Source organism: Ranitomeya variabilis, chromosome 1, assembly GCF_051348905.1.
Source record: "Ranitomeya variabilis isolate aRanVar5 chromosome 1, aRanVar5.hap1, whole genome shotgun sequence".
Lineage (NCBI taxonomy): Eukaryota > Metazoa > Chordata > Amphibia > Anura > Dendrobatidae > Ranitomeya > Ranitomeya variabilis.
The window spans coordinates 3,402,166-3,426,323 of record NC_135232.1 but is presented as its reverse complement, the minus strand read 5'-3'; the positions used below and the strand labels follow the sequence as shown (position 1 = coordinate 3,426,323).

The 24,158-nt window shown below is 47.4% G+C and overlaps 1 protein-coding gene across 2 annotated transcripts in view; it reads right to left on the bottom strand.

The window, feature by feature from the left end:
• Nucleotides 1-24,158, bottom strand: part of GGT6 (gamma-glutamyltransferase 6) — a 140,366-nt gene that overhangs the window by 5,747 nt on the left and 110,461 nt on the right. For both annotated transcript variants that reach the window (XM_077281253.1, XM_077281252.1), the window contains exon 3: nucleotides 21,611-21,724. In XM_077281253.1, the coding sequence (XP_077137368.1) occupies nucleotides 21,611-21,724 (114 nt within the window). The remainder of the gene's footprint in view (nucleotides 1-21,610; nucleotides 21,725-24,158) is intronic.

The window sequence follows — 24,158 nt, the reverse complement described above, 5'->3', positions numbered from 1 at the left end:
AGCAAGCTTCGTTCCATGGGCCCACCTTGTTTGGAGCACACACTTCGTTCCACGGGCCCGCCTTGTTTGGAGCACGCTTCGTTCACGGGCCCGCCTTGTTGGAGCGCGCTTCGTTCAGTCTCACCTTGTCTGGAGCACATGCTTCATTCCATGGGCTCACCTTGTCTGGAGTGCACGCTTCATTCCACGGGCCCACCTTGTTTCGATCGTGCACTGCGTTCCAGAGCATATTAAGTATATGTGTCATTCGGTGACGTTGCAGAAAGGACATCACTTCCACAGCATGTCATTGTATCTCCTTGCGGCCATAGGAAAATACATTCTTACGGACAGCACTTCTCTATTCATTAGTCCTCTGATGAACTCAGATTCTTGGGGGAGGGAGGAAACGTCGGGACGAGGGACATAAGGAATATGCATTATTTCAGATCACATTGGTGCGATTTCCGGCTGAGACGGTCTCTCCACGGTTTGAACTAGAACGATCTTCATAAACCTCCTTGTTTTTGAGTGATAAAGATTAGATCAGAATCCCGATGTTAATATGGAGAACTAACGGAATGATCCTATCTGGTGAGTGGATCCTTACTGCACAGAACACTGATCCGGTGATCCACTCAGATTATTAGAGATTGAAGATGGAACTTATCGAATCCAGCAGAAGAGCAGGATGGTGACGGGACATACTAGAACCGTCTACATATTAATATTGATTTAACCCCTGAGTGACCAATAACTTTGGAAGGTTTCAGGACACATTGTATTTTATGTTAATGGTAGAATTAGGTTGATATGTTTTGCATTTATTTATAAAAACATCAGAAATTTGACAAATTCCTAAAAATTAGTTTAATAATTATCACTTTTGTCCAGACAGTCAGAATACAAAATAGTTAATCCCATTTCCCTCATGTCGGCTTCACATCGGCACCATCTGTAAAAAGTTCTTTGATGTTGCTAGGATAAAAACATAATGAGAAAAGACCCTGCAGTAAATAAAAAGCAATAGTACATGGAAATAATATAGGGGGCTTAGTTAACAGAATTTTGATAGAAAAAAATGTAAAAGCCATCCCACCCCATCACGGTGACCCTATTTGGGGTAATCCTGACCTCTAGTATTAAAACCTTATTATTTGTCAAGTGACGCACATGTGAATAAGGGCCGAGCAGGACTGAGACCCGGCTAATGAACCCCCAGTCATGGGGAACTAGATGAACGGAATGTCCAGCTCAAAAAAAAAAAAGGCAGGCACCATGGTCCTAAATAGGGTCACCGTGACGTGGTGGGATGGCTTTTACATTTTTTGGTTAAATTATGCTAACTAAGCCCCCTATATTATTTTCATGCACTATTGCTGTTTGGTTACTGCAGCATGTTTGCTTATTATGTTGTTAGCTTAGGTTTCGTCTGTTTATTTGCCAGTGTGAACATGCACCTACACTCTGAATGCATACCAACTTATATTCCAGCTCATCTCTTTAGGTTTTCTATTTTGTTAGGATGACAAATGCTTTAAAATTGTAGCAGCATTATTTCATTTTTTTCAAGGAAATGTACAAAACTTATTTTTCTATGGACCATTTCAGCTTCGAAGTAAAATTGGGGTCCTATATATTGGAAAACCCCCAAAGTGATTCAATTTTACTAACCATTTAGGGGCTTTTTAGGAATTAATGCAAAGTGGTATGAAGGGAATGATAAATGTTATTTTTACCACCAAAGTGTTGCTAATGTCTGAACAGGTCCCTACAGCTGGCACACTCTAAGGCCGGTCTTTAGCCAGGAATTGCCATGATAGCCATCAGAACCAGACAGTCATGATCTCAGGGTGCCGATGGATGCTGTAGCCACTATTGACAGCAGCATCTAAGTGGTTAAACAGCCATGGTCCGTGCTAACATTCATCGTGGCCGATGCAGCAAGATGTCGGATACAGTGGACAGCCGCTGCATTTGCACCCATCTGGGGCACTATTAGGTCAGTAAAAAGACGCATTGGTCGTCATTAAGGGGTTAAAAGATACTTCTTTGACACTGATGTCTTTCCAATAACGATGATCGGATATATAATGGTTTTTAGGATTCGAACTCTCTGTATAACCACATTGCCTAATAAGTTTTATCTTCATTACCTTCCTTTGGAAACAGACATGGAGGACATTGGAATCTGTTTTTTCTCTATTCCACATCTCTTGTCATTACGGGGTTGAAAGCGACCACTGGATTCCCCGAGTCGGAGCTTCCACCAGCTGTGTTCAATGGAACTTTTTTAACTGTAAATAACTTGGTCAGATAAGCGGTAAACCACCGCACCTTGCTATATACAGTATCCGGTCTACTACCTTAGAAAAGAGCTGCAGCTTTGATTGGGGGGGAAAGCTGTAAAGACAACTACAACTCCACCACATACGAGAAACAACATCACCAGCTCTCTAGACTCTGCCCATCATGTCAGTCACCTCCCGCTATACTCAACCCATAATGTCACTGTCACCTCCCCTTTCCCTCTAGACTAGGCCCATCACGTCAGTCACCACTCCCCCTCCCCTCCAGACGACTCGGCCCATCACATCGCCGTCACCTCCCCGCTCCCTCCAGACTCGGCCCATCACATCACAGTCACCTCCCCCTCACTCTAGACTCTGCCCATCATGTCAGTCACCTCCCGCTATACTCAACCCATAATGTCACTGTCACCTCCCCTCTCCCTCTAGACTAGGCCCATCACGTCAGTCACCACTCCCCCTCCCTCCAGACTCTGCCCATCACATCGCCGTCACCTCCCCACTCCCTCCAGACTCGGCCCATCACATCACAGTCACCTCCCCACTCCCTCCAGACTCGGTCCATCAAGTCACCGTCACCTCCTTCCTCTACACTCCCTGACAGAAGTTATGTCGCTTATCCATGTTATGTAAATAAAAGCTTATAACCGGATGTTAAATTCATCCATTGGTTGTATAAATTATTTTTTTTGAAAGCTGAAACCCTCCGAAATTTGGTTTAGGTTAAGAAAATAAATTGGCAGAAATATTGATCATTTAATGGACACTGAATGGTCAGATTTTGGCAAGACAAAAGTTTTGTTGCCTGGTCATATAATGCACCCAATCCTAGTTTACATCCTCACCTGTGCTCAGTAAATGATCAGTTAATTAGTGTGGGTGTATAAAAAGAAACCCAGCACCCAAGACCTTCACTTGAACTGCAACTTGAGCGCTGGCGACATGCCAAAATTCCACCCTGAACCAAAGCCTGGATTATCAAGAGGATGAAGACCAGATCCACTGCAGAGGTGGCGGGCAGCTTTAATTTTTCTCAAGAGTCAAGTACAAAGAATTAAAAAAAGATTTGAAGAGACTGGAGATGTGTTTGACAAGCCCAGGTCCGGCAGAACCCGCAAGACAACTGCTCAAGACGAACGTTTGCTGGTTAGAAAATCCAAAGCAAGCCCCTCTTCCACTGCAGCAGAGCTCCAACAGGCCTGGTCATCTCAAGTCCCTGTGTCAACTAGAACAGTTTGTAGGATTCTGTCTTGAAATGGTCTCCATGGTTCAATAAGTGCCCAGAAGCCGGCACTAAACAAAAGGCAAATAAAAATCCGTGTGGCATTTGCAAAGTCCCACAGCCTGCTAAGCAGATGGATCCTGGAAAAGTGGCAGAAGGTGGCTTTCTCTGATGAATCTTCAGTACAATTACACCACAGCCGACGCAAATACTGCAGGAGACCTACTGGCAGGGCCGGCTCCAGGTTTTTGAGGGCCCCGGGCGAAAGAGTCTCAGTGGGCCCCCCCCCCCTTTAAAATATATCACGATTCATGATGCCCAGATACAGCGGAGAAATATAGGTATAGTACAATGCCAGATTTCACTTCTTACATGAGTGATAGCTATTGTAAATTCTGCAGTGTATATATACAGGGGAGAGGTACTGTGCAGTGTATATATACAGGAGGAGTGGTACTGTGCAGTGTATATATACAGGAGGAGAGGTACTGTGCAGTGTATATATACAGGGGAGAGGTACTGTGCAGTGTATATATACAGGAGGAGCGGTACTGTGCAGTGTATATATACAGGGGAGAGGTACTGTACAGTGTATATATACAGGAGGAGAGGTACTGTGCAGTGTATATATACAGGAGGAGTGGTACTGTACAGTGTATATATACAGGAGGAGTGGTACTGTGCAGTGTATATATACAGGGGAGAGGTACTGTGCAGTGTATATATACAGGAGGAGCGGTACTGTGCAGTGTATATATACAGGAGGAGAGGTAATGTGCGGTGTATATATAGAGGGGAGTGGTACTGTGCAGTGTATATATACAGGAGGAGTGGTACTGTGCAGTGTATATATACAGGGGAGTGGTACTGTGCAGTGTATATATACAGGAGGAGTGGTACTGTGCAGTGTATATATACAGGAGGAGTGGTACTGTGCAGTGTATATATACAGGAGGAGTGGTACTGTGCGGTATATATATACAGGAGGAGTGGTACTGTGCAGTGTATATATACAGGAGGAGCGGTACTGTGCAGTGTATATATACAGGAGGAGAGGTAATGTGCGGTGTATATATAGAGGGGAGTGGTACTGTGCAGTGTATATATACAGGAGGAGTGGTACTGTGCAGTGTATATATACAGGGGAGTGGTACTGTGCAGTGTATATATACAGGAGGAGTGGTACTGTGCGGTATATATATACAGGAGGAGTGGTACTGTGCAGTGTATATATACAGGAGGAGTGGTACTGTGCAGTGTATATATACAGGAGGAGTGGTACTGTACAGTGTATATATACAGGAGGAGTGGTACTGTACAGTGTATATATACAGGAGGAGTGGTACTGTACAGTGTATATATACAGGAGGAGTGGTGCTGTGCAGTGTATATATACAGGACAGGAGGAGTGGTACTGTGCAGTGTATATATACAGGAGGAGTGGTACTGTACAGTGTATATATACAGGACAGGAGTGGTACTGTGCAGTGTATATATACAGGAGGAGTGGTACTGTGCAGTGTATATATACAGGAGGAGTGGTACTGTGCAGTGTATATATACAGGACAGGAGGAGTGGTACTGTGTGGTGTATATATACAGGAGGAGCGGTACTGTGCGGTGTATATATACAGGAGGAGTGGTACTGTGCAGTGTATATATACAGGAGGAGTGGTACTGTGCAGTGTATATATACAGGGGAGTGGTACTGTGCGGTATATATATACAGGAGGAGTGGTACTGTGCAGTGTATATATACAGGAGGAGTGGTACTGTACAGTGTATATATACAGGAGGAGTGGTACTGTACAGTGTATATATACAGGAGGAGTGGTACTGTACAGTGTATATATACAGGAGGAGTGGTGCTGTGCAGTGTATATATACAGGAGGAGTGGTACTGTGCAGTGTATATATACAGGAGGAGTGGTACTGTACAGTGTATATATACAGGAGGAGTGGTGCTATGCAGTGTATATATACAGGAGGAGTGGTACTGTACAGTGTATATATACAGGAGGAGTGGTACTGTACAGTGTATATATACAGGAGGAGTGGTGCTATGCAGTGTATATATACAGGAGGAGTGGTACTGTACAGTGTATATATACAGGAGGAGTGGTACTGTGCAGTGTATATATACAGGAGGAGTGTTACTGTACAGTGTATATATACAGGAGGAGAGGTACTGTGCAGTGTATATATACAGGACAGGAGGAGTGGTACTGTGCAGTGTATATAAACAGGGCAGGAGGAGTGGTACTGTGCAGTGTATATATACAGGAGGAGTGGTGCTATGCAGTGTATATATACAGGACAGGAGGAGAGGTACTGTGCAGTGTATATATACAGGACAGGAGGAGTGGTACTGTGCAGTGTATATATACAGGAGGAGTGGTACTGTGCAGTGTATATATACAGGAGGAGTGGTACTGTGCAGTGTATATATACAGGGGAGTGGTACTGTGCAGTGTATATATACAGGAGGAGAGGTACTGTGCAGTGTATATATACAGGACAGGAGGAGAGGTACTGTGCAGTGTATATATACAGGACAGGAGGAGTGGTACTGTGCAGTGTATATAAACAGGGCAGGAGGAGTGGTACTGTGCAGTGTATATATACAGGAGGAGTGGTGCTATGCAGTGTATATATACAGGAGGAGTGGTACTGTGCAGTGTATATATACAGGGGAGTGGTACTGTGCAGTGTATATATACAGGACAGGAGGAGAGGTACTGTGCAGTGTATATATACAGGACAGGAGGAGTGGTACTGTGCAGTGTATATAAACAGGGCAGGAGGAGTGGTACTGTGCAGTGTATATATACAGGAGGAGTGGTGCTATGCAGTGTATATATACAGGAGGAGTGGTACTGTGCAGTGTATATATACAGGGGAGTGGTACTGTGCAGTGTATATATACAGGACAGGAGGAGAGGTACTGTGCAGTGTATATATACAGGACAGGTGGAGTGGTACTGTGCAGTGTATATATACAGGACAGGAGGAGTGGTACTGTGCAGTGTATATATACAGGAGGAGTGGTGCTATGCAGTGTATATATACAGGACAGGAGGAGTGGTACTGTGCAGTGTATATATACAGGAGGAGTGGTACTGTGCAGTGTATATATACAGGAGGAGTGGTGCTATGCAGTGTATATATACAGGAGGAGTGGTACTGTGCAGTGTATATATACAGGGGAGTGGTACTGTGCAGTGTATATATACAGGACAGGAGGAGAGGTACTGTGCAGTGTATATATACAGGACAGGAGGAGTGGTACTGTGCAGTGTATATAAACAGGGCAGGAGGAGTGGTACTGTGCAGTGTATATATACAGGAGGAGTGGTGCTATGCAGTGTATATATACAGGACAGGAGTGGTACTGTACAGTGTATATATACAGGGGAGTGGTACTGTGCAGTGTATATACTTCAACAGCCGCCCAGCCCAGGCCCCCAGCACCTGTCCTGTATATATATTATATACACTGTAGCTATACAGGCTGTGCTGGGGGCCTGGGCTGGGAGGCTGCTGTAGTATATATATATATCAGCTGCAGCCGCCCAGCCCATGGCCGCCCCAGGTCACCCAGTCCCAGACTGTCAGAACATACAGCGATATAGCATTGCACTCACTCAGGTGCTGGTAGGAGCTCGGTCTCCTTGATAAGTTCAGGAGTGCACACAGTCAGGAGATACAGAGCAGGAGAACTCTCCGCCCACAATGTCACGCTGGCTGTGTCCTTAATTAACCCCTATGTGTGCCTGGCCCTGCACTGACAGTGAGAAGATGCTTGTGCCAGCGCAAATTGAAAGGGTAGAAAGGGTTAAAGCAGCCAGATGGCTCTATGACTGTGTGAGTGGGCCCCCCTGTCTCGTCAGGGCCCCGGCAATTGCCCGGCTAGGCCGGGTGTTGACGCCGGCCCTGCCTACTGGAGCCTATATGGGTTCAAAATACACCCAGAAAACAGTTAAATTTGGTGGTGGAAAGATCATGGTCTGGGGTTACATTCAGTATGGGGGTGTGCAAAACATTTGCAAGGTGGAAGGCAATATCAATAGCCTAAAATATCAAGAAGGCAAAAAAGATCAAGGTGCTCAAGGACTGGCCAGCCCAGTCACCAGACATGAACATCATTGAGCATGTTTTGGGTAGGATGAAAGAGGAAGCTTGGAAGACAAAACTCTGGGAGGCATGGAAGACTGCATTCTTTGCTAATATGACTAATAGCACCACAACTTCATTCAACAATGTTATACAACATATATTTGCATTTTAATTTAATTATTTGTTTGGATATCACATTACTTTCTGTGGGCGACAAAACTTTTGTCTTTCCAAAATCTGACCATTCTGTGTCCACTAAATGATCAATATTTCTGCATTGATGCCAATTTTCTTAACCTAAACCACTGTGAAGAAACCAGATTGTATCTTAATTTCCCAGACAACCATGTTTTTGTAAACTGATTTTTTATCTGTTTATTGGCTTGTGAATTTAAGTGTTTATGTCTGGTGGGTCAAGAAGACAGACTTGCCAACTGATATACTATTTAATATACTGTGTAAGTCTGTAATAGTGACTGTACATAGGGTGTGTTAAGTTTTGTTTATTGATGTGTGCTGATATGCTAATAGTGCATTATATTCTGGAACCAGCTTGGTAACTTCGAAAGCAGAGAGGGAAAGACTGTACAAATAGATTGAATGGATCTCATCACCATTGTTTACCTTATCTTGATGTTGGTCTGAAGGACCATGGGTAATTCTAAAAATAGCTTACAGGCCTTGGGTATAAAAGAGACTTCTTTTCTTCTGGTAGGAGACTCTTCAGGATCTTAGCCTAGGGTTTGTCGGACCCGGCTGAAGAAAACAGGACTGCTGTCGGATATCTCCCTACGCTTGTCGTTACCTCCTCTCTGCGTGCATACCACAGATGGAGTAGCGACCCTGGAAGCTCTGACATAACATCTACCATTATCTCGGCGAGTCAGCGGAAGGGTGAGGCCCTGTAATGTGCACCATCTCGGGGTAATTGCTGGGATTGTTCTGTTTGCTATTGTGTGTTGTGGTTCAGTAAAGTATTGCCACACTGTTTTACCTTAACCCTGTGTTGTCTGTGTAGTGTATTGCCCACCGGGAGATAGAGCGGGCGTTCAGTGGTATGAGCCTGGTCCATGCAGTCTTGCTAAAGACAGCCGGGCCAGCAGACGAGAGCACCCACTGACCCTGTTCCTCCACAACCACATTTCGGATGGTTTCAGCCTTCAAAAGAATAATTTATACAACCAATGGATGAATTTAACGTCCGGTTATAAGCTTTTATTTACAAAACATGGATAAGCGACATAACTTCTGTCAGGGAGTGTAGGCTAGGCCCATCAAGTCACCGTCACCTCCTTCCATACTCAGCCCATCATGTCACCGTCACCTCCCCTCCCCTCCTCCCTCTAGACTCAGCCCATGTCACAGTCACTTCCACCCTCCCCTCCAGACTCTGTCCATCACATCACCATCACCTCCCGCTATACTCAGCCCATCATGTCACCATCACCTCCCTCTAGACTAGGCCCATCACATCAATGTTACCACTCCCCCTCCCTCCAGACTCTGCCCATCACATCACCTCCCCCCTCCCTCCAGACTTGGCCCATCATGTCACCATCACCTCCTCCCTCTAGGCTAGGCCCATCAAGTTATCTCCCTCCCGACTCGGCCCATCACGTCACTGTCACCACTCCCCCCAGACTCTGCTCATTACATCACCGTCACCACTCCCCTCCCGCTATGCTCAGCCTGTTGTGTCAGTCGCCTCCCTCTAGACTCTGCCCATTAAGTCACCGTCACCAGTCCTCTGCCGCTATACTCAGCCTTTGTCAGTCACCTCCCTCTAGGCTCTGCCCATCAAGTCACCGTCACCTTGCTCCACTCGGCCCAGCACATCACCGTCAACCCTCCCTCTATACTTGGCCCATCAAAGCACCATCACCTCCCTCCAGACTCGATCCATCACGTGACCGTCACCTCCTCCCTCTAGACTCGGCCCATCAAATCATCATCACCACTCCCCTCCCACTATACTCAGCCCATCATGTCACCGTCACCTCCCCCATCCCTCTAGACTTGGCTCATCAAGTCTCTGTCACCACTCCCCTCCCACTATACTCAGCCTATTATGTCACCATCACCTCCCCCTAGACTTAGCCCATCAAGTCACCGTCACCAGTTCCCTCCCTCTAGACTCGGCCCATCAAGTCACCATCACCACTCCCCTCCTGCTATACTCAGCCCATCATGTCACCGTCACCTTCCCCCTCCCTCTAGACTTCGCCCATCAAGTCACCATCACCACTCCCGCTATACTCAGCCTATCATGTCACCTCCCCCTCCCTCTAGACTCGGCCCATCAAGTCACCATCACCACTCCCCTCCTGCTATACTCGGCCCATCACATCACTGTCACCTTCCCCCTCCCTCTAGACTCGGCCCATCAAGTCACCATCACCACTCCCCTCCTGCTATACTCGGCCCATCACATCACTGTCACCACTCCCCTCCCTCTAGACTCGGCCCATCACGTCAAGATTAGCATTGAGCGAATTTTTTCGCATTCGGTTGCCAAATCTGAATTTGTCATATTCGTGCCATATTGGTTCCCTATTCATGCAAAATGTATGTTTGTTGATCAGTTCCGAACATATTCGGTAATTTCTACTCCCATTGATTCTAATGACGTTCGGCTGTGTTCGACAAATATTGCAAAAAATTGAATTATTCTTACCGTTAATTCGGTTTCTAGTAACCCACGACGACAGCACACCTGGAGGATGTTACCCCTTTCCTAATAGGGACAGGAAATGACAAAGAGGTTAAATAACCCCTCCCTCATCCTCCCCTCAGTGTTATTATAAAGGACCACAGGAGAAGGAATGCTTCAAATTATATTTATTCTTTCCAGAACGTATATTAAGCAAAGGGAGGGATTACTCCTGCTGTCGTGGTGGGTTACTAGAAACCGAATTAACGGTAAGAATAATTCTATTTTCTCTAGTAACCCCCCACGACCGCACACCTGGAGCAGTACCCAAGAGTAATCTCTATGGGGGGACTATAGCTCTAAGGACTTTTTCTCCGAAGGCTAAGTCTTCCTTTGACATCAGGTCTAGCCTGTATTGTTTGGAAAATGTATGGACCGAGGACCATGTAGCAGCTCTGCAAATTTGCTCAATGGAAGCACTGGCTTTCTCGGCCCAGGAGACAGCTGTTGCTCTGGTAGAATGAGCCGTGAATTTTTCTGGTGGTGGAAGGCCCTGGATCTGATAGGCCTCATAGATTGCTCTCTTGATCCAATTGGCAATTGTAGATTTGGAAATCTTCTTCCCCTTATTCTGTCCGTGAAGATGGATAAACAAATTCTGATCCTTCCTAATTTTGTCTGAAACTTGAAGGTAATAAAGTACGGTTCTCCGAACGTCTAAAGTATGGAACTGTTCCTCTTCTTCATTCTTTGGTTCCTGATAAAAGGAAGGGAGAATTATCTCCTGCGACTTGTGGAAGTCAGAGACGACCTTTGGGAGAAAGGATGGATCCAATCGCAGAATAAGTCTATCTTGTAGAATCTTCATGTATGGCTCATTGATTGATTGACAGGGCCTGTAGTTCACCTACTCTTCTGGCTGTAGTTATTGCTATCAGGAAGGTGGTTTTCCAGGCGAGTCTATCCATTCCTATTGATGACAAAGGTTCAAAAGGAGGGAATGTAAGTCCCTTCAGGACTATATTGAGGTCCCAGGATGGGACTATATTTATGGATCTTGGAGATATGCGGGATGCTGCCCTCATAAATTTTCTTATCCATCTGTGTTCGGCTAAAGGCTGGTCAAAATACGAGCTCAGGGCCGCCACCTGTGCCTTGAGGGTGCTGGGTCTGAGACCTTTTCTAGCCCTTCTTGTAAAAAATCCAAGATCCTGGCTAGGTTTGGCCGGTCTGGGTTAGGCCGTTCAGGAGCACTCCATGTGATAAAGGTCTTCCATACTTTCTGATAGATGGAATTGGTTACTGGTTTTCGGCTTTTCTGTAGCGTTCTAATGACGTTTTTTGATAGCCCTCTGGTCCTCAGAATTGAGAATTCAGAAGCCAGGCATTCAGGTGTAATCTCTCGGGATATGGATGAAGTATTGGCCCCTGATAGAGAAGGTTCTTGACCGGGGGTAGTGCTATCGGTCCATCTACTCTTAGGCTGATGAGAGTCCCAAACCAGCTTCTTTTGGGCCAAAATGGAGCCACTAGGATTACCCTGATCTTTTCTGTCCTTATCTTTTGTAGGACCTTTGGTAGAATTGGTAACGGCGGAAAAGCATATGCCAGTGAGAATGTCCATGGTTGGGCCAATGCGTCTACACCTAGCCCCGGATTGGTTGGATCTAGCGAGAAAAATTGGTCCACCTTTGTGTTCTGACTGTTTGCGAACAGGTCCACTTCTGGCTGTCCCCACTTTCTGGCCAAAATTTGAAAAATTTCCGGGTCTAGACCCCATTCTCCTGGATGGATTCTTTCCCAGCTCAGGAAGTCGGCCTGTATATTTATTTCTCCCTTTATGTGTAGGGCCGAAAGTGAGAGAACATGTTCTTCGGCCCAGGAAAATATTCTGGTTGATATGGCCTTTAGATCCTCGTGTCTTGTGGTTCCCTGATGGCGAAGGTGGGCAACTGTTGTCATATTGTCCGAGTAGATTTTGATATGGGAATTTTGAACAAGCGTTACTGCTGCTTTGAGAACTTCCTCCACAGCTTTTAGTTCTCTGAAGTTCGAGGATCGTTGACTTATTTCGTCTGGCCAGTCCCCTTGAAATATGTGTTGGGCCACCGTAGCTCCCCAACCTCTTTTGCTGGCATCTACGGTTATAGAGATTGCTGGATCCTGAGACCAGGGAACTCCTTTGATTAAGTTCTCCTTTCGTAGCCACCACGTCAAAGAGGACTTTAACTGCGGTGGTATTCTGATCTTTTTGTCCAGAGAATTTGGGGATCCGTCCCAGCTTGACAGAATATGAGTCTGGAGTATTCTGGTGTGGGCTTGTGCCCATGACACCATCTGGATGCATGATGTCATGGTGCCGAGGACTGACATGGCCCATCTTAGAGAGACTATCTTCTTGTCCCGGAACGTTCTTATTTTTGCTGTAAGCAAGGTCCGTTTTTGTTCTGGTAAGAAAGATGTTTGGCTGTGAGAGTCCAGTAGGACCCCTAAAAAGACCTTTGTTGTTGACGGAACCATATCCAATTTCTTGTGGTTCACTGTCCAGCCTAGGGACGATAAGATCTGGACTGTCTTTTGAAGGTGTTCTTGTAGAATGGGAACTGAGGGAGCCACTATCAGGAGGTCGTCGAGGTATGGAATTATGCATATTTGTTGACCTCTGATGTAGGCCATTACTTCGGACATGATCTTTCTGAAGATCCTTGGGGCTGAAGATAGACCAAAAGGGAGGACATTGAATTGAAAATGGTCTATGTCTTCTCCCTTGGCGACTGCAAATCTTAGGAATTTTCGATAAGTTGGATGGATTGGGACGTGGTAATATGCGTCCTGTAGATCTATAGTCACCATGACGAAATCTTGTCCTATGAGGGGTACTGTAGATTTTACTGATTCCATCTTGAACCTTCTGTAGGCGACGTATCGATTCAGAGGTTTTAGGTTGATTATCACTCAATGGGACCCATTTGGTTTCTTTATTAGAAACAAATTTGAATAATGTCCTCTGTTCCTTTCGTTCTCCGGGACTGAGGAGATCATTGTTGACTGGGAGATCTTGAATTCCCGCTATCAATGTGGATTGTAGCTTTGGTGTGGATAAAGATGTTGTATTTGACATCTTTTGAGGATATGATATCAACTATTTTTATTCCATCTCTGACTGATGTTAAGGTCCATTGGTCTGAGCAGATTGTTTGCCAGTATGGGAGGAAGTTTGAGATACGACCCCCTACCATGGTGGCGTCATTGCTTTCTTTGATTTTGGGGTTGGGAAAGAAAAAGATTTCTGTCTTTCCCTCCTTTTGGATAACTCCAACGCCCCGACTTGCCCTTACCTCTCTATTGAGGAGTATGCTCTTGTTGAGAGCGAAAGGGTCTTTTTCTAGGGTTTCTAGGTTCTGGCAATGTCTTCTTTTTGTCTGAAGCCTTCTCCAGTAGATCATCCAGGGCAGGCCCAAACATATATTTTCCTTTAAAAGGAATAGAACACAGCCTCATCTTCGAAGTCATGTCCCCAGACCAAGATCTCAGCCAGAGTGCTCGCCTTACGGAATTTGACAACCCTGATGATCTTGCTGCCACCCTCACTGATTCAGCCGAGGCATCTGCTAGCAATCCTGTCGCTTTCTGGAAGATAGGTAGAGAGGCTAGAATATCCTCTCTGGGAGTGCCTGAGGATAGGTGCTCTTCTAGTTGTCCCAGCCAGCGGTGCATTGATCTAGCCACACAGGTAGATACCGAATTGATATTCAGTAAGGACGCTGACGTCTCCCATGATTTTCTTAGTAGCCCATCCATTTTACGTTCCAGAGGATCTTTCAACTGGGAGGCATCTTCAAATGGTAGCGTGGTCTTCTTAGCTACCCTAGCGAACTGGACGTCCACCTTTGGAATCTCCGACCAGCATGAAGCAGTGTCGTCATCTACCGGAAACCGATCCTTAATTTCTGCTGAGCTGGTCAACCTCTTTTCTGGGAATTCCCATTCTTCTAGAACTAAGTCACGGATATTTTTGTGAATGGGAAATACTTGTTTCTTCTTAGAACGGAGACCCTCAAACATCTCTTCCTGTACTGACTGAGCCGTTTTTTCTTCTTCAATCTCCATAGTGTTCCTCACTGCTGTGAGGAGTTCTTCTATGTCACTGGAGGAGAAGTAATATCTCTCCTGCTGAGAAGCCTCTGAGTCTAAAGGTACCGTCACACTAGGCGATATCGCCAGCGATCCGTGACGTTGCAGCGACCTGGATAGCGATATCGCTGTATTTGACACGCAGCAGCGATCTGGATCCCGCTGTGAAATTGCTGGTCGCTGCTAGAAGGTCTGCACTATATTTGGTCGCTAGGTCGCCGTGCAGCAAAAGCAAGGATACCAGCGATATTTTACACTGGTAGCCAGAGTACTAGAAGGCCCAAACAGGGGTACACAGGTCCGACGTCTCCCATTCTGGTAATTATACTATTAATCCCAGTACTATTGGTGTGCAATTTTATGCAAGACTTTGTTCTGCTTGCTACAAAAGCATTGTTATCTTCGCATGTAGGCTTTCTCTGCTGCAGCACTTCCTGATATTATACTTACACCCTAGAGGCAAGGAGGCAGCATTGAATACCGTAACGAACATTGATGTTTATATCTGGCCCTTCTAGTACTGGAGATACATTAGTGGCCAAGTACATCTATCAGTACATCACAGGAAATCAGCTGCGGGTATAGATATATAACAATACAAGCACCGTGCACTGTAACTTGTTATGCCGTTGTATATAAACCAATAGCCACTAGGTGGCATACGTGAAGCATGGAATTGCACCATAGTGGGATTTAGTTTTCTTAGGGATTATGCACCGGACTTTTGTTAGATTGGAGGCATTTTTTAACCGTATAATTCTGTATATATGAATATGATACCTTTGTTTTTTGGTTTGAAATAAAAATTTGCATTTGTTAACAAAACATTCTTGTGGCCTATCTTCATAGGTTCTTTAGAGAGGTCTTTGTGTTGTCTAGTATCAATGAATGTGTTATTCCAAATATTTATGGACTAATTATGTATACCCTTATATACTTACTAGCTATTGAACCCGTTCTACGCCCGGGTGGCGAGCATTTATATTGGTATATGGTCTCCATCCTGGTATATGCTGCTCCCATCTTGCTCTCCCATCCTGTCATGTGCTGCTCCATCCTGTCATGTGCTCCCATCCTGCGTCCCCATCCTGTCATGTGGTGCTCCCATCCTGCGTCCCCATCCTGTCATGTGCTCCCATCCTGCGCCCCCATCCTGTCATGTGGTGCTCCATCCTGCGCCCCCATCCTGTCATGTGGTGCTCCATCCTGTGTCCCCATCCTGTCATGTGCTGTTCCATCCGTCGCCCCCATCCTGTCATGTGGTGCTCCATCTTGTGTCCCCATCCTGTCATGTGGTGCTCCCATCCTGCGTCCCCATCCTGTCATGTGCTCCCATCCTGCGTCCCCATCCTGTCATGTGCTCCCATCCTGCGCCCCCATCCTGTCATGTGGTGCTCCATCCTGTGTCCCCATCCTGTCATGTGCTGCTCCCATCCGTCGCCCCCATCCTATCATGTGCTGCTCCCATCCTGCGCGCAGAGTGCGGGCGGCTGTGCAGAGTGCGGGCGGCTGTGCAGAGTGCGGGCGGCTGCGCGTGGCTGTGCTGAATGCGGGCGGCTGCGCGTGGCGGTGCTGAGTGCGGGCGGCTGTGCTGAGTGCGGGCGGCTGCGCGTGGCGGTGGTGAGTGTGGGCGGCTGCGTGTGGCTGTGCTGGGCGCCGAGTGCTGGCGGCCTGAGCAGGCGGGGACACCGGCGCGCTGGGGGGGGTCAGGTGCCGGAGTCGCCGCTAGCTCAGGCCCCCGGCACTTGCTATATTTACCTGTCCCCCGTTCCACTGCTACGCGCCGCTCCATCTTCCGGGTCCTCTGCCTGTTCAGTCAGAGGGCGGCGCGCATTAAGCGCGTCATCGCGCCCTCTGAACCATTCAGTTCAGAGGGCGCGATGACGCGTTAATGCGCGCCGTCCTCTGACTGAACAGTCGCAGGCGGAGGATGGAGCAGCGCGCATCACTGGAACAGTGTGTAATGGTGATATTGATTCCTTCTTCCTTACATTTATCATTGTTAAACCTCATCTGCCACCTCTCAGCCAAAGTTTCCAACTTATCCAGATCCATCTGTAGCAGAATACGATCTTCTCTTGTATTGACTGCTTTACATAGTTTTGTCTCATCTGCAGATATTGATATTTTTCTGTGTAAACCTTCTACCAGATCGTTAATATGTTGAAGAGAACAGGTCCCAACACCGACCCCTGCGGTCCCCACCGGTCACAGCGACCCAGTTAGAGGGTGGTTATAAATGGTAGATTCTCTGCTTTATCACTAAGCCAGTTTCTTACTCATTTACACACATTTTCCCCCAGAGCCAGCATTCTCATTTTGTGTACCAATCTCTTGTGTGGCACGGTATCTCTCCCAATCGCATCCATGGGAGTCGGCCAACATCTTAAGCATTTGCAGCAGGGTGCCATTGAACCGTTCGACTCTATCAGCTATGACATTAGCATTTCCTGGGGAAAACCTGCAGTAAGGCGGTGGCCACCTTGCTGGCCTAAATGGATGACAAGGCTACCGATTCCGGGGTCCAGGTGGCCCAAGCCTGCCTGTCTGGGGGGATGGGCAGGTGTTGAGTGGCCCACTGCAGGACCAACTGCCAGCGACAGACTTCTTGTGGATCCTGGGCTGAACTCCCCCTCTGTTTGAGCAACATCGACTTTCATCTCCTCTCCACCGCTCATGGCATTGGCCATCTCCCTGGCTTTGACCTTGGTGCCACTGGCCATCCTTGCACTGGTTACTGACACAGAGTTGCAACCTGATGCACCATCACACCTTACAGTATTTGCACTCGGACTGTCTAGTGCTGAGCAGACCTTGAGAACCCAGCGGCAAAAGCTTCTGCTGTTAGTCCTTAGTGTCTAGGAGTATGGGTCACACACACTATTCTCTTGATCCCATCATGCTGCCACCACTTGTGAAGGAGCCACACCTCGCCACCCCGCCTGACGTCAATATTACATCAGCAGAATCACGTGGTGAGATCTCCCCAACTTGTACCAACATGACGTTCCACACCCCCTAGGGATACCTAAGGTCAGCTTGGAACAGTTTTACACAGTCACCCCCCTGTCCAAACGCACCCAGGGAGGGATGGAGAGTGAGAAGGTGGCCCACACAGTCACTGATGTGGCACCACTCTCGCCCACAACCCTGGCAGGCTGAGAGGCCCTTTGCACTAGCCCCAATAAGACTGCCACCAGTTCCACGTTCAATATATGCCTGATCCGCTAACGTGGTTATATCGGGCCAGGAACCAGCCCCCAGTAACATGCGAGATTAGGCCGAGAAACAGACATGTGGATTAGTGGATAGAGATAAAACAGCAGCCCCATGATAAATTATATATTTAATTGCCTTAGGGTACCGTCTCACAAAACGATTTACCAACGATCACGACCAGCGATACGACCTGGCCGTGATCGTTGGTAAGTCGCTGTTTGGTCCCTGGAGAGCTGTCACACAGACCGCTCTCTCCAGCGACCAACGATGCCGAGGTCCCCGGGTAACCAGGGTAAACATCGGGTTACTAAGCGCAGGGCCGTGCTTAGTAACCCGATGTTTACCCTGGTTACCGTCGTAAATGTAAAAAAAAAAAAACCGTACATACTCACATTCCGGTGCCCGTCAGGTCCCTTGCCGTCTGCTTCCCGCTCTGACTGAGTGCCGCCGTAAAGTCAAAGCAGATCACAGCGGTGACGTCACCGCTGTGCTCTGCTTACTTTCTGGCCAGCCGGCAATCAGAGCGGGAAGCAGACGGCAAGGGACCTGACGGGCACCGGAATGTGAGTAGGTACTGTTTGTTTTTTTTACATTTATGACGGTAACCAGGGTAAACATCGGGTTACTAAGCGCGGCCCTGCGCTTAGTAACCCGATGTTTACCCTGGTTACAAGCGAACGCATCGTTGGATCGGTGTCACAAACACCGATCCAGCGATGACAGCGGGAGATCCAGCGACGAAAGAAAGTTCCAAACGATCTGCTACGACGTACGATTCTCAGCAGGATCCCTGATCGCTGCTGCGTGTCAGACACAGCGATATCGTATGGATATCGCTGGAACGTCACGGATCGTACCGTCGTAGCGACAAAAGTGCCACTGTGAGACGGTACCCTTAAGGGCACACTAGATAATACACTACATGCACAATGGCTATACGTATATAATGGTCAGATATGCAAATACAATGGTGGTAGGACAAAAGGAATAAACAGAACATATAGTCAGTTACCAGTTAGATGAAAGGCCTGGCTTGCAGGGGAGAGGCTGCCACATAGGAGGCTTGTGTTCCCCTCGGTGTGTCCTCACATTATGTCCTCGTGTCTGCAAACTTCTTCACAACATGTATATGGGCCTCACTTAGCATTACCATTGATTTCTGCATTGGTGATGTAATCCGGTATGGATGGTGGTTGTGGTCACGTGTTCATGTACTGATGATGGTACTGGTGTTGTATTTATTTATTGACAGTGCTGGATGTGATGTATTCATGTATCGATAGAGGTTCTGGTGATGCATTTATCTACTGTTGGTGATTCTAGTGACCTATTAATTTACAGATGCTGGCTCTTGTTCAGTTCTTATACACTGTTGATGGCTCTAGTGATGTATTCACATAGTGATGGTGGTTTTGGTGCTGTATTCATCACCAGAACCATCATTAGTACATGAATACAGGGCACAAACAACCATCAGTACATTAAGATGTCACCACAACCACCATCAGTACAGGAATAAGAGACCAGAACCACTATCAGTACATGATTATGTCACCAAAACAACTATCCATACAGGAATATGGCACCAGAACCCCCATCAGTTTTGTTACAAACCGTATTTGTTGAATGACTGACATAGGCAAACTTATGTTTTTGTTTTTTTTTTTATAATGGGGTCGCTTCCATTAGGATATCCGCCAAATGTATACCCATAAGGAAACAGCCTTACCAAAACCTGTCAGATGACAAATGTACTAGCCGGATGCAACAGGCCCCCACTAGTGAAGGCAGCGGCAGCACAGGTTTAAACTACTGATAGAAACAGCCACCCACACACCTACCAGATTATGAAGGAGTTGGCTGCCTAGTAGAAAAAATGCACACAAATGAGGCTTGCGTAGAATGCCAGTCACACAGGCATGTGTGATGCAAAGTGTCCGGCTTACAGCCTATTGATGACGCCCTAGTACACCAAGCCAACAAAAAATGCTACATCTTTTACTGCACTTTTTGCAGGATGCAGCCAGGCCCCTTATTGTTGGCTTGGTGTACTGGGGCATCTGTCCCTGTTGGGTGCATGTATATAGTGCTGGTAGGCCGTCTGATAATATTATGGGTGTCATCAATAGGCTGTAAGCCAGACAGTTTGCACCGCACATACCTGTGTGACTAGCGTTCTACGCAAGCCCTACCTGTGTGCAATTTTTCTACTGGGCAGCCAACCCCTCCATTATCTGGTAGGTGTGTGGGTGGCTGTTCCTATCAGTAGTTTGCTTCTGTACTGCCCCGGCCTTTATTAGTGGGGGCTGCTGCATCCTGCTAGGAGTGCATTTGTCATCTAATAATACTAATCTTTATTTTTATATAGCGCTAACATATTCCGCAGCGCTTTACAGGTTGCACACATTATCATCGCTGTCCCCGATGGGGCTCACAATCTAAATTCCCCATCAGTATGTCTTTGGAATGTGGGAAGAACCCGGAGGAAACCCACACAAACACGGGGAGAACATACAAACTCTTTGCAGATGTTGTCCAAGGTGGGATTTGAACCCAGGACCCAAGTGCTGCAAGACTGCTGTGCTAACCACTGAGCCACCGTATAGTGCTAACCACTGAGCCACCGTGCTGCCCTGACAGGTTTTGGGAAGGCTGTTTCCTTATGGTAGGTTTTTCTCAATTTTTGCTATGTTAGATATCCGCCAAATACTGCACAACTTAAATGGAATCAAACAGCCCCTTTATATAGTTACGCAATAGCAGTTTCCATGACTGTCCTTTGGTTTGATATTTAAAACACAGGATATCAGGGATGAATTTTGCTATTTCTCGCTAGAATCATGTAAACGGTCTGCAACCAATGAAAACACACTTATTGTGCCTCGCCTATAAAATACTCACCTCCCCCACCCTATAGCCTTGGCCCGTCAAGTCACCTCCCCCACCCTATAGCCTTGGCCCATCAAGTCACCTCCCCCCCACCACCACCCTATAGCCTTGGCCCGTCAAGTCACCTCCCCCACCCTATAGCCTTGGCCCATCAAGTCACCTCCCCCCCACCACCCTATAGCCTTGGCCCATCAACTCACCTCCCCCCTACCACCACCCTATAGCCTTGGCCCATCAACTCACCTCCCCCCTACCACCACCCTATAGCCTTGGCCCATCAAGTCACCTCCCCCCCACCACCACCCTATAGCCTTGGCCCGTCAAGTCACCTCCCCCACCCTATAGCCTTGGCCCGTCAAGTCACCTCCCCCACCCTATAGCCTTGACCCATCAAGTCACCTCCCCCCACCACCACCCTATAGCCTTGGCCCATCAAGTCACCTCCCCCCCACCACCCTATAGCCTTGGCCCATCAAGTCACCTCCCCCCGCCCTATAGCCTTGGCCCGTCAAGTCACCTCCCCCACCCTATAGCCTTGACCCATCAAGTCACCTCCCCCACCCTATAGCCTTGACCCATCAAGTCACCTCCCCCCCACCACCCTATAGCCTTGGCCCATCAAGTCACCTCCCCCCCACCACCCTATAGCCTTGGCCCATCAAGTCACCTCCCCCCCACCACCCTATAGCCTTGGCCCATCAAGTCACCTCCCCCCCACCACCCTATAGCCTTGGCCCATCAAGTCACCTCCCCCCCACCACCCTATAGCCTTGGCCCATCAAGTCACCTCCCCCCCACCGCCCTATAGCCTTGGCCCATCACGTCACCTCCCCCCGCCCTATAGCCTTGGCCCATCAAGTCACCTCCCCCCCACCACCCTATAGCCTTGGCCCATCACGTCACCTCCCCCCGCCCTATAGCCTTGGCCCATCACGTCAGTCATCTCCCCTGCACCCTAGACTCGGCCCATGCAGTCACCATTACATACCCCTCCCCATCACATTTCCACACAATACACCCATCCTTTATATGTTTAGTAACCATCCACTGTGGTTACTGTAATCTAACAATGGGATTCTGTAGACAACTTACCTAAACTTACGGAGTGTGAATGCAAAACAGCAAGACACAGGACGGCAGCAACACCAGCGTCAACCACTGAGCCTTCAGACTCCAAGACATCTCGAGCCACCAGGGAACATGACTCTGTGATCAAGGAACATAAGAGGAGACATCACTATACAATACAGAGCTAGGTCAAATTCCTGACTATTCATATACAAGTTATGGGGGCACCATGGAAAAATAACTACTGGGATCCAACCTTGACCGATGAGAGTGGGAATGTGCGACACAAAAGAGAAAGCAACGGCCATAAAAAACGGGGCTCACCAGACAGCAGGATATAATGCAAAAAAGGATCACACAGCTTTATTGAGGTATAACATAGATACTGAAACGGTTAAAAGCATTTAAAAACAGTAAGAAACAAACTTCTGCCCCAAATGAGGCACATGCCTGAAACCAAGTTTATAGGGAACAATAAGAAATACATAAATCCATAAATACTTGTGCACCTGGTCATACGAATCCTATATGGACAGCATATATATCCAGTTATGAGGTATAACAAATTCACCTTAAACCCCCAATAGATGTGAATGTGAGCAATTGGAACTCTAGACAAGACTAAGAAAATATAACGAAAACCCGATGCGTGTCGCCACAAGAGTGGCTTCATCAGGGGATACCCTGGTTAAACCACTCTTGTGGCGACACGCGTCGGGTTTTCGTTGTCTTTCCATGTCTGGTACTATCTGAGGGGTATCATACCCGTTTGTCTTATGGGGGAAATATTGATGTGCTGACTCTGGTCATAGCGCTTGTATGGGTTATCAGCCCACTCAGCATGTTATACGTTTGATTCTACATGCTGTAGGTTTACTATGTCTATAGGACTTGTGGGGTTATCATCTCAGCCTTTTTCTCATACGCTAAATATATTTACATGGCTTAATGTTCTCTAGCATGTTGACACCTATAACGTATGATTGCTTATTCTAAGCTCTTATTATAGAAAATATATTTTCTTAGTCTTGTCTAGAGTTCCAATTGCTCACATTCACATCTATTGGGGGTTTAAGGTGAATTTGTTATACCTCATAACTGGATATATATGCTGTCCATATAGGATTCGTATGACCAGGTGCACAAGTATTTCTGGATTTATGTACTTATTATTGTTCCCTATAAACTTGGTTTCAGGCATGTGCCTCATTTTGGGCAGAAGTTTGTTTCTTACTGTTTTTAAATGTTTTTAACCGTTTCAGTATCTATGTTATACCTCAATAAAGCTGTGTGATCCTTTTTTGCATTATATCCTGCTGTCTGGTGAGCCCCGTTTTTTATGGCCGTTGCTTTCTCTTTTGTGTCGCAAATTCCTGACTATTAGCACTTAAGATCTAGAGATACACGAGGAGTCCTGACCACAGGAGTATGCAAGCTGTAGACACAGGAGGAGGAGGAGGAGTCCTGACCACAGGAGTATGCAAGCTGTAGACACAGGAGGAGGAGGAGGAGTCCTGACCACAGGAGTATGCAAGCTGTAGACACAGGAGGAGGAGGAGGAGTCCTGACCACAGGAGTATGCAAGCTGTAGACACAGGAGGAGGAGGAGGAGTCCTGACCACAGGAGTATGCAAGCTGTAGACACAGGAGGAGGAGGAGGAGTCCTGACCACAGGAGTATGCAAGCTGTAGACACAGGAGGAGGAGGAGGAGTCCTGACCACAGGAGTATGCAAGCTGTAGACACAGGAGGAGGAGGAGGAGTCCTGACCACAGGAGTATGCAAGCTGTAGACACAGGAGGAGGAGGAGGAGTCCTGACCACAGGAGTATGCAAGCTGTAGACACAGGAGGAGGAGGAGGAGTCCTGACCACAGGAGTATGCAAGCTGTAGACACAGGAGGAGGAGGAGGAGTCCTGACCACAGGAGTATGCAAGCTGTAGACACAGGAGGAGGAGGAGGAGTCCTGACCACAGGAGTATGCAAGCTGTAGACACAGGAGGAGGAGGAGGAGTCCTGACCACAGGAGTATGCAAGCTGTAGACACAGGAGGAGGAGGAGGAGTCCTGACCACAGGAGTATGCAAGCTGTAGACACAGGAGGAGGAGGAGGAGTCCTGACCACAGGAGTATGCAAGCTGTAGACACAGGAGGAGGAGGAGGAGTCCTGACCACAGGAGTATGCAAGCTGTAGACACAGGAGGAGGAGGAGGAGTCCTGACCACAGGAGTATGCAAGCTGTAGACACAGGAGGAGGAGGAGGAGTCCTGACCACAGGAGTATGCAAGCTGTAGACACAGGAGGAGGAGGAGGAGTCCTGACCACAGGAGTATGCAAGCTGTAGACACAGGAGGAGGAGGAGGAGTCCTGACCACAGGAGTATGCAAGCTGTAGACACAGGAGGAGGAGGAGGAGTCCTGACCACAGGAGTATGCAAGCTGTAGACACAGGAGGAGGAGGAGGAGTCCTGACCACAGGAGTATGCAAGCTGTAGACACAGGAGGAGGAGGAGGAGTCCTGACCACAGGAGTATGCAAGCTGTAGACACAGGAGGAGGAGGAGGAGTCCTGACCAC